At 33.1% G+C, this 16,108-nt stretch overlaps 2 protein-coding genes across 2 annotated transcripts; both read left to right on the top strand.

Moving 5' to 3' along the window:
- The first annotated feature begins 1,959 nt into the window (after positions 1 to 1,959).
- LOC129902270 (receptor-like protein kinase 7) lies at positions 1,960 to 5,628 on the top strand. The gene is made up of 2 exons (XM_055977422.1): positions 1,960 to 4,647; positions 4,948 to 5,628. Exons 1-2 carry the CDS (start codon positions 2,079 to 2,081, stop codon positions 5,337 to 5,339), a joined length of 2,961 nt encoding a protein of 986 aa, XP_055833397.1. The 5' UTR covers positions 1,960 to 2,078; the 3' UTR covers positions 5,340 to 5,628.
- A 6,813-nt stretch (positions 5,629 to 12,441) lies between these two features.
- On the top strand, positions 12,442 to 15,475 carry LOC129904205 (E3 ubiquitin-protein ligase RSL1-like). Its single transcript, XM_055979744.1, has 2 exons — positions 12,442 to 12,822; positions 14,299 to 15,475. The coding sequence occupies exons 1-2, from the start codon at positions 12,576 to 12,578 to the stop codon at positions 15,108 to 15,110; spliced, it is 1,059 nt and encodes a 352-aa protein (XP_055835719.1). The 5' UTR covers positions 12,442 to 12,575; the 3' UTR covers positions 15,111 to 15,475.
- The last annotated feature ends 633 nt before the right edge of the window (positions 15,476 to 16,108 follow it).

The raw sequence follows: 16,108 nt of genomic DNA, 5'->3' as shown, positions 1-16,108 counted from the left end.
GCTATCAGCCTGTCCAATCAAATTATAGATTCGACATTCCATCATTCACATGATCGCCCTAGACTTCACTTGACTCAGAATTCATCCGAGTCTGGCGTAAGTTCAAATTTTTTGAAGTTACTATCCGAAATTTTCTGGCATGAAATCATTTCCCATTGACCTATTCCTAACGATGGGGATATGTCGTTACATAAAACCCTACATTACGTATTATATTGCTGCATTGTGACTAAGTAAGAGTCAAAAAAATTACTCATTTGAAGATTTCGTAAGTTCTTGTCGACTCTTCATCTTAAAAACTTCTAAACAAAATGCTTTGCCGACAAATTTTTGCTATTTGTACCAAAAAAGGAAAATCAATTTCTTTATTTTCCGACACAACAAAATCATTTTCTTACCAGTGGTTACATTATAATTTTTTTTCCTAATTTCCTACTTTAACTATCGACTATTTCATTTTCTTATCGAAATTATCACTAATTATCTTTTAAACACTTCAAAACTTATTATTAGCCAACAATCAATCGTTCCTTTCTTCTATCTAAGTTTTTTTTTTTTGGTTTCCCACCATATGTCCGGAGTTCGCATTAGAACTCAGATTAAATTCAAATCGCATATTGCAAGGTCCATTCGATGGTGGCACTCCCAAAAAGACTTTCTCCATACTCAGGGCTCAAATATGAAATTTTTAATTATGGTTAAAACAGTCTTACAACTACATTACAACCCATGTTGGTTCTTCTATCTAAATTATCATCATCTATTTAACTAGGTGTGTTTTTGTATAAAAATAAGTTTTCTTCTAATTCAACTTCAAAAGATAGCTAACAGAGGAAGAATAATGTAAGTTCATATAAATAGATCAATCACCCATATAATATTCGATACAAGACTCTTAAAATTTTTAATATATTGATGATATTAATTTTAAGGAATACACGATAATTGATTAGAGCTGTCAAAATGGGCTTGACCCGTAAGGTCGGTCCAACCCAACCCTTGAATTAAGTGGGGTTGGGCTAAAAATTTTCAACCCATTTAGGAATGAGGCTTTTTAGCCCAGCCTTATGGGTTCAACTCTCGAGCCTCAGAGGCCAGCTCATGGGTCATAAATTTTAAAAATATTTATTATATATATTTTAAGTATTATTTTATTTTGTCAAATCTTCAATAACTAGGCAATTAAAATTATTTTAATTATTAATCTTTGACCTCTTTTACTTTGTGTTTATGCCTAATTTCTCATTTCTCCTTTTTTGTCTAGTTTATGAAAATATGATCATATAATGTATGCTGTTATGATGAATCTTATAATTATAGACTGTTGTATCATGCATGTTCTATTGTTTTGTAAGTATTCCACTAAAGTGTGTGAAACTCAGGGACATGTGAATTTTTAACGTATTGGTATTGTATTGATCAATGTTCGTTAGTCTTTCTAAGAGGCCTATATTATCCATCTTTTGATTGAAGGGTCAACCCGTTTCAACTTGTCCTAACTCATTTAACTCGCTAGCCCTTTAGGGTTGGGTTGGGCCAACGTATTTTGAGAGCTCTATAATTGATGAAAAAATTACTTAAATACACAACTTATTTTACCGTATTTTCTAAAATTTTATACCATTTGAAAAAATTACAAAAATTCCTACTCTCTCATATTCTCGAATACATCACTTTACACAATGTATTTGTCAGATACATCACTTTACATGATGTATCAGGATGTCGAATACATCATTTTACGCTATGTATCAGTCGGATACATCAATATTTTGGGATGTATCCAAATTCCACCAAATTTAAAGTTTTTTTGTAATTTAAAAAAAAGTGAAATAAAATATAATTAGCTCCTAACACTATAAAATTTACTTAATCCTCCCATAATTGATATATGAAACCGTGAAATAATTGAAATATGTTTTCAATATCTCTTGAATAAAGAAATAATTTAAACAGTAAGAGATATAATGTGAACGTCTATAATTTGTTAGAATTGGCGCTCTTCATAGTCGTCTCCTTCACACGTTTTTCTCAAGGCGGAAGAAAAAAACTTCTCTTCGTCAACTTCTTCGTCAGCTATGGCGGCGCTATTCAATTTCCGGCCGGAACTAATCTTCTTCTTCTCTATTTTCTCTTTCTCCTTCTTCTTCCTCTTCCCCGTCGCTTTTTCCGACGAGCTTCAAACACTTCTATCCATTAAATCCTCTTTATCAAACCCCACCACCAATGTTTTCAAAAATTGGGAACCCAATACTCCTCTCTGTAAGTTCTATGGCATCACATGTAATTTCGATGGGTCAGTCAAAGAAATCAAGCTTTCGAGTCAAGGAATTTCTGGGTTTGTTCCTTTTGATAAAATATGTTCTCTTAATTCATTGGAAAAACTCTCTCTGGGTTACAATTCATTTTCTGGGAAAATCACTGAAGATTTGAACAAATGTGTCAGCTTAAATTACTTGGACGTTGGCAATAATGAATTTACTGGGTCTTTTCCTGATGTATCTTCACTCAGTGAGTTAACCCATTTTTATGCAAATAATAGTGGGTTTACTGGAAAATTTCCATGGAATTCTGTTGCGAATATGAGTAATTTGATCGTGCTTAGCCTTGGTGATAATCAATTTGATCGAACGCCGTTTCCTGAAGTGATTTTGAAGCTTAATAAATTGAATTCTCTGTACTTATCGTATTGTGGTCTTGAAGGAGAAATTCCTGAAGGAATTGGAAATCTTACGGAGTTGATTAATTTGGAGCTGTCTATGAATCACCTTAGTGGTGAAATTCCTTCTGGAATTACAAAGCTGAAGAAATTATGGCAGCTTGAGTTATATGAAAACGAACTGACAGGGAAGCTGCCTGTTGGATTTGGAAATTTGACAAGTCTTGAATATTTTGATGCTTCGACTAATCATCTGTATGGTGATTTGTCGGAAATTCGAAAGTTGAATCAATTGGTAAGTTTGCAGTTATTGCAAAACCAATTTACAGGGGAAATACCAGCAGAATTGGGAGAGTTCAAAAAGCTGGTGAACGTGTCTTTGTACACTAACAAATTCACTGGTCAGCTTCCGCAGAAGTTAGGTTCTTGGGCAAAATTTGATTTCATTGATGTATCGGAGAATAATTTTACTGGTCCAATTCCACCGGACATGTGTAAAATGGGGACGATGAGAGGATTATTGATACTCCAAAACAATTTCACTGGCGAAATACCTGAAAGTTATGCAAATTGTACAACAATGGAGCGGATTCGAGTAAGCAAAAACTCACTTTCCGGTGTGATTCCTGCAGGAATTTGGGGGCTACCGAAACTCGAAATCCTTGATGTTGCAATGAATGGGTTCGAAGGTACAATTACTTCTGATATTGGAAGAGCAAAATCTTTAGGTGAAATTTATGTTGCTAATAACAGATTCTCTGGTGAATTGCCTTTTGATATTTCGAATGCTTCTTCCTTGGTGAGAATTGATTGCAGCAACAATCAGTTTTCTGGTGAAATCCCGGTGACAATTGGGGAGCTTAAGAAAATTGGTAATCTTTATTTACAGAACAACAAGTTTTCTGGTTCAATATCAGATTCTTTAGGCTCTTGTGTTTCACTAAGCGATATTAACATGGCTAAGAATTTGCTTAGTGGCTCCATTCCTGTTTCTCTGGGATCGTTACCAACTTTAACTTCATTAAACTTGTCGGGGAATCAGCTTTCAGGGCAAATTCCGACAAGTTTATCAAATCTGAAGTTAAATCTTCTTGATTTTTCCAACAATCAGTTGACTGGAGCAATACCAGACTCTCTATCAATTGATGCTTATAAGGGTAGCTTTGCTGGGAATAATGGTCTTTGTAGCCAAAACATTAAGAACTTCCGTCGATGTTATGGTGAATCGGGAAAGCCTAGAGAATGGTACACCCTTTTGATCTGTTTATTGGTGACTGTGATTGTGGTGCTCATTTCGTTTGCGGGTTATTTGTATTTGAAGAAGAAGAGTCATAAGGAACATGAGAGGTCTTGGAAGCAAAATTCTTGGAATACTAAATCATTCCATATATTGACCTTCTCAGAGGATGAGATTCTTGATGGGATCAAACACGACAATTTGATTGGAAAAGGTGGTTCTGGTAGTGTATATAGAGTGCAGCTTTCAGATGGAACAGATTTCGCGGTGAAACATATTTGGACTTCTGATTCAGGAAGTAGGAAAATATCAGGAACAACATCACCAATGTTGGGAAAACCTGGGAAGAAATCAAAAGAATTTGAGGCTGAGGTTGAAACACTGAGCTCAATTCGACACGTGAATGTGGTGAAATTGTACTGTAGCATAACGAGTGATGACTCAAGCCTGTTGGTGTATGAATATATGCCAAATGGAAGCTTGTGGGATCGATTGCATACCTGCAAAAAGGTGTCGCTTGATTGGGAGATGAGGTACGAGATAGCTCTTGGTGCAGCCAAAGGACTGGAGTATTTACACCATGGTCTTGATAAACCAGTGATTCACAGGGATGTCAAGTCTAGTAACATCCTACTGGATGAGTTTTGCAAGCCGAGAATCGCGGACTTTGGCCTTGCTAAGGTTGCTCAAGCTGATTCAACCAAAGATTCAACTCATGTCATTGCTGGAACACATGGATATATTGCTCCTGGTAAGACAGTTCATTGTAGTTGATATGATATCTTGAAAAATATAGTGAGAACTTGCTTTAAACAGCTAGATTGCTATCTTACTCGGATTCTTCAAAAATGTCGCTGCACCTGTGTCGTATCCCTCAAAAATAGCGCATTTTTGGAGGATCTGACATGAGTGTGACAACATTTTTGAAGGATCCGAGCAATAGTTGAATTTCACTAATGGTGGTGTAGATTATATATTCATTTGGTCATAACGGCTTTCTCTCATTTCCTGCATCCTTTTTAAACTAACTTGAATGGAATTGATGTTGCAGAATATGGATACACGCAAAAAGTGAATGAAAAAAGTGATGTATATAGTTTCGGAGTGGTATTGATGGAGCTTATATCTGGGAAAAGGCCAATAGAATCAGAATATGGAGAGAATGGCAACATAGTTACATGGATGAGCAGCAAATTGAAGAGCAAGGAAAGTGTATTAAGCATCATGGATTCAAGCATTCCTGAAGCTTTCAAGGAAGATGCAATCAAAGTCTTGAGGATCGCCATTGTATGCACAGCTAGGCTTCCCACATTAAGGCCAACAATGAGAAATGTAGTCAAAATGCTGGAAGATGCAGAGCCTTGCAGATTAGTTGGGATAATTGTAAGCAAAGATGATGGTAGTAAGAAAACAGAACAATTGAAGGATCACACAAAGATGTAATTGGATCCCTGCATTCGTTGAGTTTTAGCTGAGGGATAACTTCATACCACTTTGTCCCTTTCACTCTTCAACCTGATCTCTGTCCTCCGTGGAATGTCTAATCTTGTAGCAGTATGTAAAGTTTTGAAGATGGCCTCTTGGCCTTTGTAACATATAGTAGAAGCTAGATTCATACTAGTATATTGAATTAAATTGAATTTAGAGATGCATGGCATAAGTGCCATAAGATGTACTACTTGTATGTGCTATAAAAAATGGTTTAGTAATTCAAATACTTTCTCAACCCTAAAATATTTTCTGTGTTTTCATACTTTGACACACCAAGTTGTGAATGTCATCTACTTGTCTAAATCACTAATTACTAAACAAGTTGCAACATAACAAGAAACATTTAAGTTATACCTATCAATGCCTATTATGATAGATTTTTTACCATTTTATCATATTGGCAATATTAATGCTTATAATAGAGACGACTAGCAATTACATTATAATTAACCTGTGTAAATATTTTTATAATGCAATGCCTAGAATCTCTCAACTCTTCCAAAAATTGGATTTCCAATTATTTCGCCTATGCTTCATATTCATAGGAAAGCACTAACAACTTACCCGCGTCCGGTGTTTATACCAAATCAATAAATACACGAAACATGTCTAATGTCTTCATATATACTTTTATCACTAAACTATAGTTAATTAATACACATTTTCACCTTAATTTATAATTTAACCATGATAAATTAGCATAATTTAGTATAATTATCGGATGTGGATAATATTTGTACCCCAAAAAAAAGGTTTGGTCCCCTTCAACTCGTGAGTTTTAACGGTACCAGGAATTAAGATAGCAGTTGGAAAACTTTCCTCGATTGATTAGGATAATTAAAGAAAATGAGTCACAAAATAGTTACGTCTTTCTTGTCATGTCTATATACTCCAATAGAGAAAACTTGAGAATACTAACACGTAAAAGTCATTTCTTTTATTGAGTATATTTTTTTTTTTGGTGCTTCTTACTACAAATTTTCTTTTCTTTTCATACAATAATAGATTAAGTTTTGATGAATCAATATAACATTCTAGTGAGTCAAGTGTAGAAAAGTCTTACAATTCTTTGAATATTTTTTTAGTAACCAAGAGCTAAACTACAATTCTCTAAAGACAATTTGGCATTTAATAAACTAAATTAAACCAAGAACAACAACAACCCAATGTAATCCCACATGCACAACACTAAACCAAATAAAAAAAACCGAGAACCACCATATTCCTCGAACCACGGAATGTGGTGGGATGGTTGGAATTTCTTTATCCTTAATCAAAGGTTTTGGATTCAAACCCCAGGAACTGGAAAAAGAAAACTTACAGAAATACCACTAGTTTAGAAGCTAATTACTTAAATATACTCTAATTTGCAATATTATGAATCTTATCAGATTTTGGTGTGTCTAGATACATGTATCTCGAGATACATGTGATCAAAATTAGGAGTAATTTGTTCTAGATACACTGTATCCAAGTGAATTCAAATATATCTGAGATACATAGACAAATCTCGCTTGCCTCCCTTACCTCTCTCCCATCGCGCTCGCCACTATTCTTCGTATATGGTATCCCAAATACATGTGAATCACACCAGATACATGTATCTAGTGTGTATCTATTGTGATTCGCATGCATCTAGGATACATGACTATATATCTCGCTTGCCTCCCCCTATCTTACTCGCCTTTCTTACCTCTCTCCAATCTCGCTCGCTACTCTTCTACGTATATGGTATCCCAGATAAATGTGAATAACACCAGATACATGTATCTGGTGTGTATCTAGTGTGATTCGCATGCATCTAGGATACATGACTATATATCTCGCTTGCCTCACCCCCCAGACCGAATCGAAGGCGGTAAGCATTCTGTAATCATTCCAAGTTTTCCAGGCTGCCCATTCTCGCTCGCCACTCTTCTACGTATATGGTATCCCAGCTGGTGTGATTCACATGCATCTAGGATACATGCCTATATATCTCGCTTGCCTCCCCCCATCTCGCACGCCTCTCTCCCTATTTTTAGTATATCTGATAGCAAAAGTATATGTATCTAGGTGTATCTTTCTCAATAAACGATATGAAATTCTTTATTAGTGATAAGATACGTAATTAATTAAAAGTATAGTATATGGTATGAATGTATGTCTAATAATGTAGTTTCTCAAATGGAAAAAGTCGCATTTGGAGGGTCACCCTCGAAAATGGACATTGCATTGGATGAATTCAAATTTAATCGGAATTCAATATAGATATCGGATATCAGGAAAAGATAAAAACTTAGAGCAATTGCAGTGACCAAAACAAACAAAACATCAACTATCAAGTGAATGTGGACTCTATTTATTTATTAAATTGAATTATTGTTTCTTATTTTTACCAGAACTGATATTATTAATAGACACTATTGATATCTTTTGTCCATTGAAATTTTGATTACTTGTACTTTGGTTGATTCGCTTAATTGGCCTTTTTGTCGTTGGAAAAGATTTTACAGGCAATTGATTTTTCCTATATCATTAAGCCAAGCTTATGTAGTGCCAGATCTTTCTTTTTCCACCAATGTGGATTGTAGTGGGATGATTGAAATTCCTTCGATGTTAATTAAATGTCTCGGGTTTGAGTATTAAGGAATGAAAAAAAATCTTCTTGGGAGTGTTGTCCTCAGAAATGGGCCCTGCAATGTGCGGAGCCGAATTTAGTCAAATCACAATATGAATACCGAACACCTAATGAAAAAGCTAAAAAAAATAATCCTTCTTTTTCCTATTTCCTATATTTTCCATCTATACAACCTATCCCTATTTTTGTGTGGGTACTGAACATCGAATGATTTTCTGGTTTCATTTTCCTTTACATTCCCTAGTGTTTACGCGAAGAACAAAGGAAGTCCACTCCTTAGCCCAGTAAGTCGATAGGCCCAGTAATACGATGAGTCTCATCAATTGTGTATTTGGGCCTTTGGGAATTGCTGTTGCCAGTTCTCATTCAATTGTACTGGAACATAAATAATAGGGAAAATCAAGCGAATAAGCAAATATATATTAGATAATTAGTTAACATAACTATAGTTTAACTAATTTATAACTTGCCATAAATATTTAGCGTTAATTACGATTTGAGATTGTATAATTCGCTCATTTGTATAATTTGAAATTTGTATAACTTTTATATAATATAATTTGTATAACTGTTTAAAATTAAGATATTTCTGTTTGTATAATTTCAATATTTTGAGTTTATACAAAACATAGTTCAATTATCCGCGAATTATACAAATCCGCGAATTATACAAAAGAACAACTTAAATTATAGCTACAGCTCGTAAATATGCAAACTATTACTAAGAAACTCAATTAAATTTATTATAATGATTATTTGCGAAATTTTCCCTAAACAATATGTGAACTGCATTAAGTTCTCATTTAATTGTACTGGAACGTCAACAATATATTCACTGCATTTTATAAGCCTCATTTAATTAAAAATATTTTATAAACCACATGTCATGAAGATAAGAAATAATAACTCGGTCCTCAAAGAATTCCGTATTATCAGGGTCGAAGTAATAATCGGTGTTGATAATATCCCGCGTTAACAAGGTCGAATTAATAATTCGGTGCTGCTAATATTCCGCGTTAGCAAGGTCTATAAAAGGATTGCATTAAAAAGGTATGATATGGACAGTTTATGCTAATACAAATATTTTTTTAGAGTGGCAGTAAAAATAATTTAGCTGTCAATTTTTCCACTATAATCCCCAAAAATCAAGCTCTGTATTCAATAGCTAGAGTACAATTAACCTTTGGATTTGAAATAACGACTTATATATCCGGTATTAGCCATAATTCACAAGAACATTCTGTAGTTTTAGTAAGAAGGAAAAAGGTTAAGAATTTACCCAATGTGAGATATCATATTGTTCGAGAAACCCCCGATATTGTCAGAGTAAAGGATCTTCAACAAAGGCGTTTCTAGTGCCTTGTTGATTCTTATCCAATAGGGGTAGAGCCACCTAACAGTCAGGAGGTTCATTTGAACTCCTTTCAATGAAAAATTATACTATTTATATATGGTTGAAATAATTTTTTATATATATATATACAGTAGATGTCGAACCCCTTTGATTAGTTTATGTGTTTACTTTTTCAGATTTTGAACGCCCTTAGAAGTGTATGCTCAAAATCCATAACGAAAGTTTCATAAGGAGTTGGAGCTGACTACCACGAGATAGAAGATCTTCTTTCTAAAGAGATCGATTCAAAACTTTAATTTGTCCAAGATTCAATATTGAAATAGTTTCAGAGGTTTTCCTTGACTTTGTTCGTATCAACAAACAATTTGAAATATCTTAATTTTTTTAGAACATATCTGAGTCAAATAACAATGATTCGAAGCACTTCTTTTTACACTATTTTAAAAATTCAAGGATTCAATTTTATGGATATGTAAAATACAGAATTTTCAATCCTAGCTAGCAGGAAAGGGAGGGAAACACTCAATTTAAAGTGAGTTAACATAATTCCATACTCGATCTCATATATAAATACATATAGAAATCTGCAAGAAGCCATATTCGCTAAGAGTTATTTATATGGCTGGGAGAGAGATTTTTTATATATTTCGAGATCTACCCATAAAAAGTAATAATAATAAAAAAGTCTGAAGCCATAGTAAAAGTTTTACGGAAAGTAAGAAGGAGGTGGAGTATTGCAAGCTATTTTCTGAAGTTTGTTAATACCGATTACAAGTTAAATAAATTTATAACAATAATATATCCAGTATAATTTCAGAGGTGAAATTTGAGTTGGGCAAAGTTTATACAAATTTTACTCGCGAAAGTAGAAGAGAAGGCCAAAGAATCGTGTAAAAGAAAATACCAAAGTGAAGAAAAGTCATAACATGACACCAAGTGAAACAGTTTTTTTTAAAAATAATTAAATATAACTTTGATAACGGGGAAAAAGCGGCTACAAAGTGCAATTCCTACTTTGTAAGTTGGGAACCTTTTCAAAAACTGGCTACAAAAGTAAATTTTTGGAATAAATTTAAAATAAAGATATTTTAAGTGAATTATGCGGATAACTTTAAGATTGATGACTTAAGACAAAATAATTTAAAATCTCAAATTCTGCTTTTTATATAATTTAAAATCATAATATCAAATCGCATATCTAAATCATCAAACAACTAAATTGAGACCATGAGTAACTTTTTTAGGACCATTAATAGTATAGTTCAACTTGGTTTAAATTTAGTTTTGTATCTTTGCACATGACATCTGAGTGATCCCAAAAGGGCATTGGGAATGAGGCCGTTTGAATTGACTTATAAGCAGCTTGTAAGTTGTTTTCAGCTTTTTTTAAGTCTTTAACTAGCCAACTTAAAGTTATTTTGTACTTAAAATAAGCTCCAATAAATAGTTGGATTTATTTGGATAAACTTATTTTAAGCAGTTTATAAGTTGAAAATAGCTTATAAGTCAAAAAAAAAAGTTGATCTGCACCTACTTTTTTTTTAACTTATATGCAATTTTCAATTTATAAGCTGCTTAAAAATAAGTCAATTCAAACAGGTAATAGTATCTTAAATTAGTTGTTGAGTATTGGTTACAATTTGTTGTACCTATGAAAATGAATTTTGATCAATCACACAAATTTAGGTTTGTTGTTCCTTTCCCACAAATTCAAATTTATATTTTGTTATCATGGTTTCTCCTTAGTTTTGAATTAATTATTACTATGAACATGAAACAAGCAAAAGTTGTTCAACACTTGAAGAATCTTCTAATGCAACGAAAACATTTCAAAACAAAGGCAGATATATAAAGTTAGTGTTATCGTTCAGTAAAATTTAATAATTTTAATTTTATATTTATAACTGTATTATAAGGACTCATCGTGAATTGACAAATTTTACATTGATTATTAACATACCACAATCTTCCTCTTTTACCCGAGATTGGATCAATAATATTAATTTTTTTGGAAAAATCAAATAATATATATGCATATAGTAAATTATTAATTTATTGACCAAACACAGTGCTTCTCATCAAAAATAAGAAATATTTTTTAAAATTAAATTAATTTTTAAAATTTGACCAAATTAATTATTAATTTGTGAAGAAAAAGAAAGAAGTATCTGCTCCTTATTGATCTCTTGTCTGACTTTTGGATTTGAAAGCAACTGTATATTTTTTTTTACCCATAATTAAAGCGAGTGTATTTTTTGATTCAATTTGCAAGCAACAGCATTCTGTTTTTAAATATGAAAGCAACTGTATTAAATAAAGTACCAAAATAGCTAATATAGTTTCGATCATTAAATAACATTTCATTATACCACTATCGTCTTCTTTCGATTTTTTATATTATATTTTAATTTTTTATAATAATAATTTATCTAAAGCAATAATGACCTTAATTATAGTGATATACTCTTTACAAAATTACCCTTTATAACATTCACACTACTTAAGTATTATGTAATAATATTTTATAAAATATAAAAAGTATATTATATAAAATAAAATTATTAAAATACTTATAATAATCATCATTAATGATTTAAATACACATTATAATTTTCAAATACGAATATTTAAAAAAACATTTTTATTTAAATGGTGTCCATCAGTTATGATAATAACTTGAGAAGAAAAGAATACTAGTGTTTATATTTTCTAATTTATACTATTTCTATTTTTGATTAAATTGATTAACAAATACATTCTTTCTTGTTGATAACACATAATCATTCAACTAATATTTCACATACTTTTGTTTATAACACCTAAATTAAATTTAAATATTAAATAACAATATACATATATAACAACCTTGAATTTTTCACACAAACACTATCAATCAACTATAACAAGATTTGATTATATTTAACTTTAAAATACTCGTGACATATTTTCACATCATAATTTTTTTTTTAAAAAAACTAAATTAAATTTATACTCAATTAAACATCACATAATTGGTCCTTTTCAAAAACTAATATTTTTTAATTTATGAAAACTAATTTATTAAAAGGAAGTCAAATTTTCAGTTGCCCTACTCTACCCTGCTCTTGTACTATGAGAATAAAATTGTACACCACATTTCCACCATAATCGCCATTGATAATTCTTCTCAACAAATCATATTTCCATTATAACTCTTTATTTATTTTCCCCTTTCATGGATTTCCCGGAAAATCGATTCCCCGGCCTAATTCCGGCGACTTTAAATGCCGTTGTTAACTCCTCATGTCCTCTTTTAGGCTTCATCGGACGACTTTCTCCGGCCGCCGCGATTATAATCGTAACCGTCGCAGTCCCGGGGTTCCTTTACTTAAAGAAAAACAAAAATAAACTTCCTTGTGAACGGCACAATGTCCGCGGAGAGTCGACGGATGCCGCTCCGACGTTTGATCCTCTTCTGAATGGTATATCAATATATGTTTTCATCAAATTTTTTTCCTTTAATTTTGGTCGCGATGTTCTGGATTTTCCCGAAAAGTTGCCTTTCTCTTATTTTTTGATCAACATGTGCACAAAGTGTACACAGGAGAAAAAGGCAGCTCCGTGCACTAAGATGCCGCGTTCACACAGGGTTCGGAGAACCATTGATCCATGGCACACGATTATGTAGAATTTCATTTATTTTTACAGATGATAGAGAAATAAAGGATCACGATTTTCTCATTCTTTATTGATCCTATTGTTTGATGTTACAACAAATATTAGTTTGTGTTTTCTTTTCCACAAATTTGTTCGCTTGAAGTTGAATAGTTCGCTGTTTTGCCGATTTGTTTAAATCTTAACTTCAGCTTTTTAGTTGTTGTATCTATCTATTGAAACTATTAGTTGAAGTTCTGCACTTTTGGCTCGAAATACTTATTAGGCCCTGTTTGGTCATAGATTTTGTAGTTGAAACTTGAAAATTTGAGTTTTTGAAGTTGCAATTTTTGGAACTTGATCTTGTTTTTGGACATGCATTTTATTGGTTTTTTTTTTTTGGAAGTTTTGTGAGTGGAATTCCCAGAAACCCCAAAACTGGAACTTGAAATTTTTTTGATCCAAAATCTATGGTCAAACCCTAGCTTAGTAGGGGCTCCTACTTCTCATGCAGTGAAAATGAGGTACCTCAAGGAGTAAGGGTAGTGTTTCTTGGGATAGGACCAAATTCTGTGGGACTCTCATTGCATTCTATCCGAGTGAATTTCACATCTCAACTGTTTCGGGTAATAATTATGAGGAGGAGGGAGGGTAATGTGTCGTTTCTTCTTGTTGATGTAAGGTTATTTACTATGAATTGCAGATTGACTTAGAGAAGAAACCTGATCAAGTTTCCAACATAAGCTGTTATAAGTCACTCTTAGAACTTTTGTACCCGTTTTATGAGCTTGAACTATTTTCTTTTCTCATTAGGTGATTGTTTATGTTGATTCTAGGTCTTGATCTTCTACATAGGTAGGTGATCATTCTACACCAATGCTAAGTTGCCGAGATGATCTTTATCTTGTATGCATTGTTTTCTGCTCTGAGTTAATCTCATATGGTGTGATTAAAACAATGATTTGGAAGAGGGAAAATCAAGAAAATGATGGGATATATTGTCATTGCTTCAAGGCGAAGCACCAGACCATTTAAAGAAGTTGAAGTTAGATTATCATATATAAAATATTACAGTCTGGATTTGAAGTCTTTCTTTGACTCATGTCACACAAGGCTCGATAAAATTCAACATAGTTCCTCGCCAGGTCATTCTTGAAATTTAACTTAAGTAAGTAATGTTCAAATATATTTATTATACCCTCGACGTCCTTAACCTATTTGCAATTTGAAATGAAATTTGGTTTTGTTCACATACCAAGTATTTCTTCTGTAATCCACATTTTGTGCTTATAATCATGTTGCAGAATTTGTTGGAGGGCGTATAAGTGAGATAGATGTTCATCTTGATGCTGAATATGCAGAAGAGTTACAGCTTCATGAAGCTTTAGTAGCCTCACTTTACACTGGTCAAAGCAGTAACTATGCATCTCTATCTGCTCAAGGACTTTTGTCTGATACAGAGATGTTGAATCTTGAAAAACACGGTGAAGATCATCTTCACAACTTCTGTGAGATTTGCTTGGATAACAAAGAAAGCTGGGAGATGTTCAAAAATGACGGTTGTTCTCATTCCTTCTGTTATGAGTGCACTAGCAAGCATATTATGGCAAGGATTTCACAGAAAGCAAAAGTGATTGGTTGTCCTGGGGTAAGTTGCAGTGCTGCTTTTGATGTTAATGCTTGTAGGTTCATGATTCCCGAAGAGGCACGAATCAAGTGGGATGAATTGGTATGTCAGTCAATGATTCTCGACTCTCAAAAGCTGTACTGCCCTTTCCGTGATTGCTCAGCCCTGTTGGTAAATGATTCTGGGGCGAGTATAGAAAGGATAAACTGCCCTATGTGCAAGAGATCATTATGTGCAGCATGTCGAGTTCCATGGCATTCAGAATTTACATGCAAAGAATTCCAGAAACTGAATGCCAAAAAGGGGGGCAAAGGGGAAGAAATGGTGAAGACACTTGCCAAGAAGAAAAGCTGGCAGAAATGTCCTAATTGTAAAGTATTTGTTGAGAAGACAGAAGGATGCATTCACATGACTTGCAGGTGTGAATATGAGTTCTGCTACAGATGTGGTGCAAAATGGGCTGCTTCTCATGCTTGCCGTAAAAAATGATCTTCTGCTTTAAGCTCCATAATATTTCTCCGGGAAGTGACAATCGATGAAACTTCCTTTAGGATCCGTTTAGCTTGTAGTAAATGTAGGTCTTAATTACTTGAATCTTTTGGAAGGAAGCAGAAATGTTTATGATGTACGTAACAATCTGGATATTTAGCTTTTGTCCATGGTAAGTACTAACTTGCAGTGTTGGGTAACATAATAGCTTTTGCTTCATTTACAATGTTCTGAAGGAAAAAGATGCATGTAGGACTCTTTCTTGTCTTACCATGGATAACAGAGGACATAGTAAGTTTTCTTTTCTTGAAACTGGAATGACAAGTAGTAGTACCAGTGTTATCAGATTTGCTCTTTCTATTAAATTGTTTGATTCTTTTGTTATTCTATAGGGGTTTAACAAGTTTCAAAAATTTAAATGCAAAGTAAAGGTTCATAAAGCAAAAGGCTTTAGCTCCTAACCGTACCAATCAGACCATGTATGTACTTTTTGAAGGGCTATTAGTAGAGGTGCAGGCTAAAAAAATGGTCCCAAGTGTTTGCATTGACCCCAAGTGAATACCTTCTACTTAGGAACAGTTCACTAAGAATGCTCCTCTTTGACATTGTAGATGTAGCATTTATCAGGCATTGTGATTTACAGATTTTGCAAAACCTAATCATGAATTCTGTCTTTCACTCATGAATGAGTGAATGTACTGTTTATTGGGAAAACAGGACAGTTGGATTTGTAATGAGGTCATCTATCTTGATTTAACTCGTTAGGTTCAATGTTTATCAATTAAATATGTTTATAAATATAAATCAAAACAAGGAGACAAGGCTAATAAAGTGAGTAAAGAAAGTCGTATGGAACAATGGGTCCCTGATGGTGTTTGTTTTACATAGTATTTAGACGTCATTATAATCGTGTTAAAACTACCATTTATAGATTACAAACGTAATACATCAATCAATAGAAAAGCTTCACTCAAGCTCTAAAGTATTATGATTAATGG

This window comes from Solanum dulcamara, chromosome 9 (assembly GCF_947179165.1).
Source record: "Solanum dulcamara chromosome 9, daSolDulc1.2, whole genome shotgun sequence".
Lineage (NCBI taxonomy): Eukaryota > Viridiplantae > Streptophyta > Magnoliopsida > Solanales > Solanaceae > Solanum > Solanum dulcamara.
The sequence above is the reverse complement of the archived record's forward strand: the minus strand, read 5'-3'. Positions and strand labels throughout refer to the sequence as shown.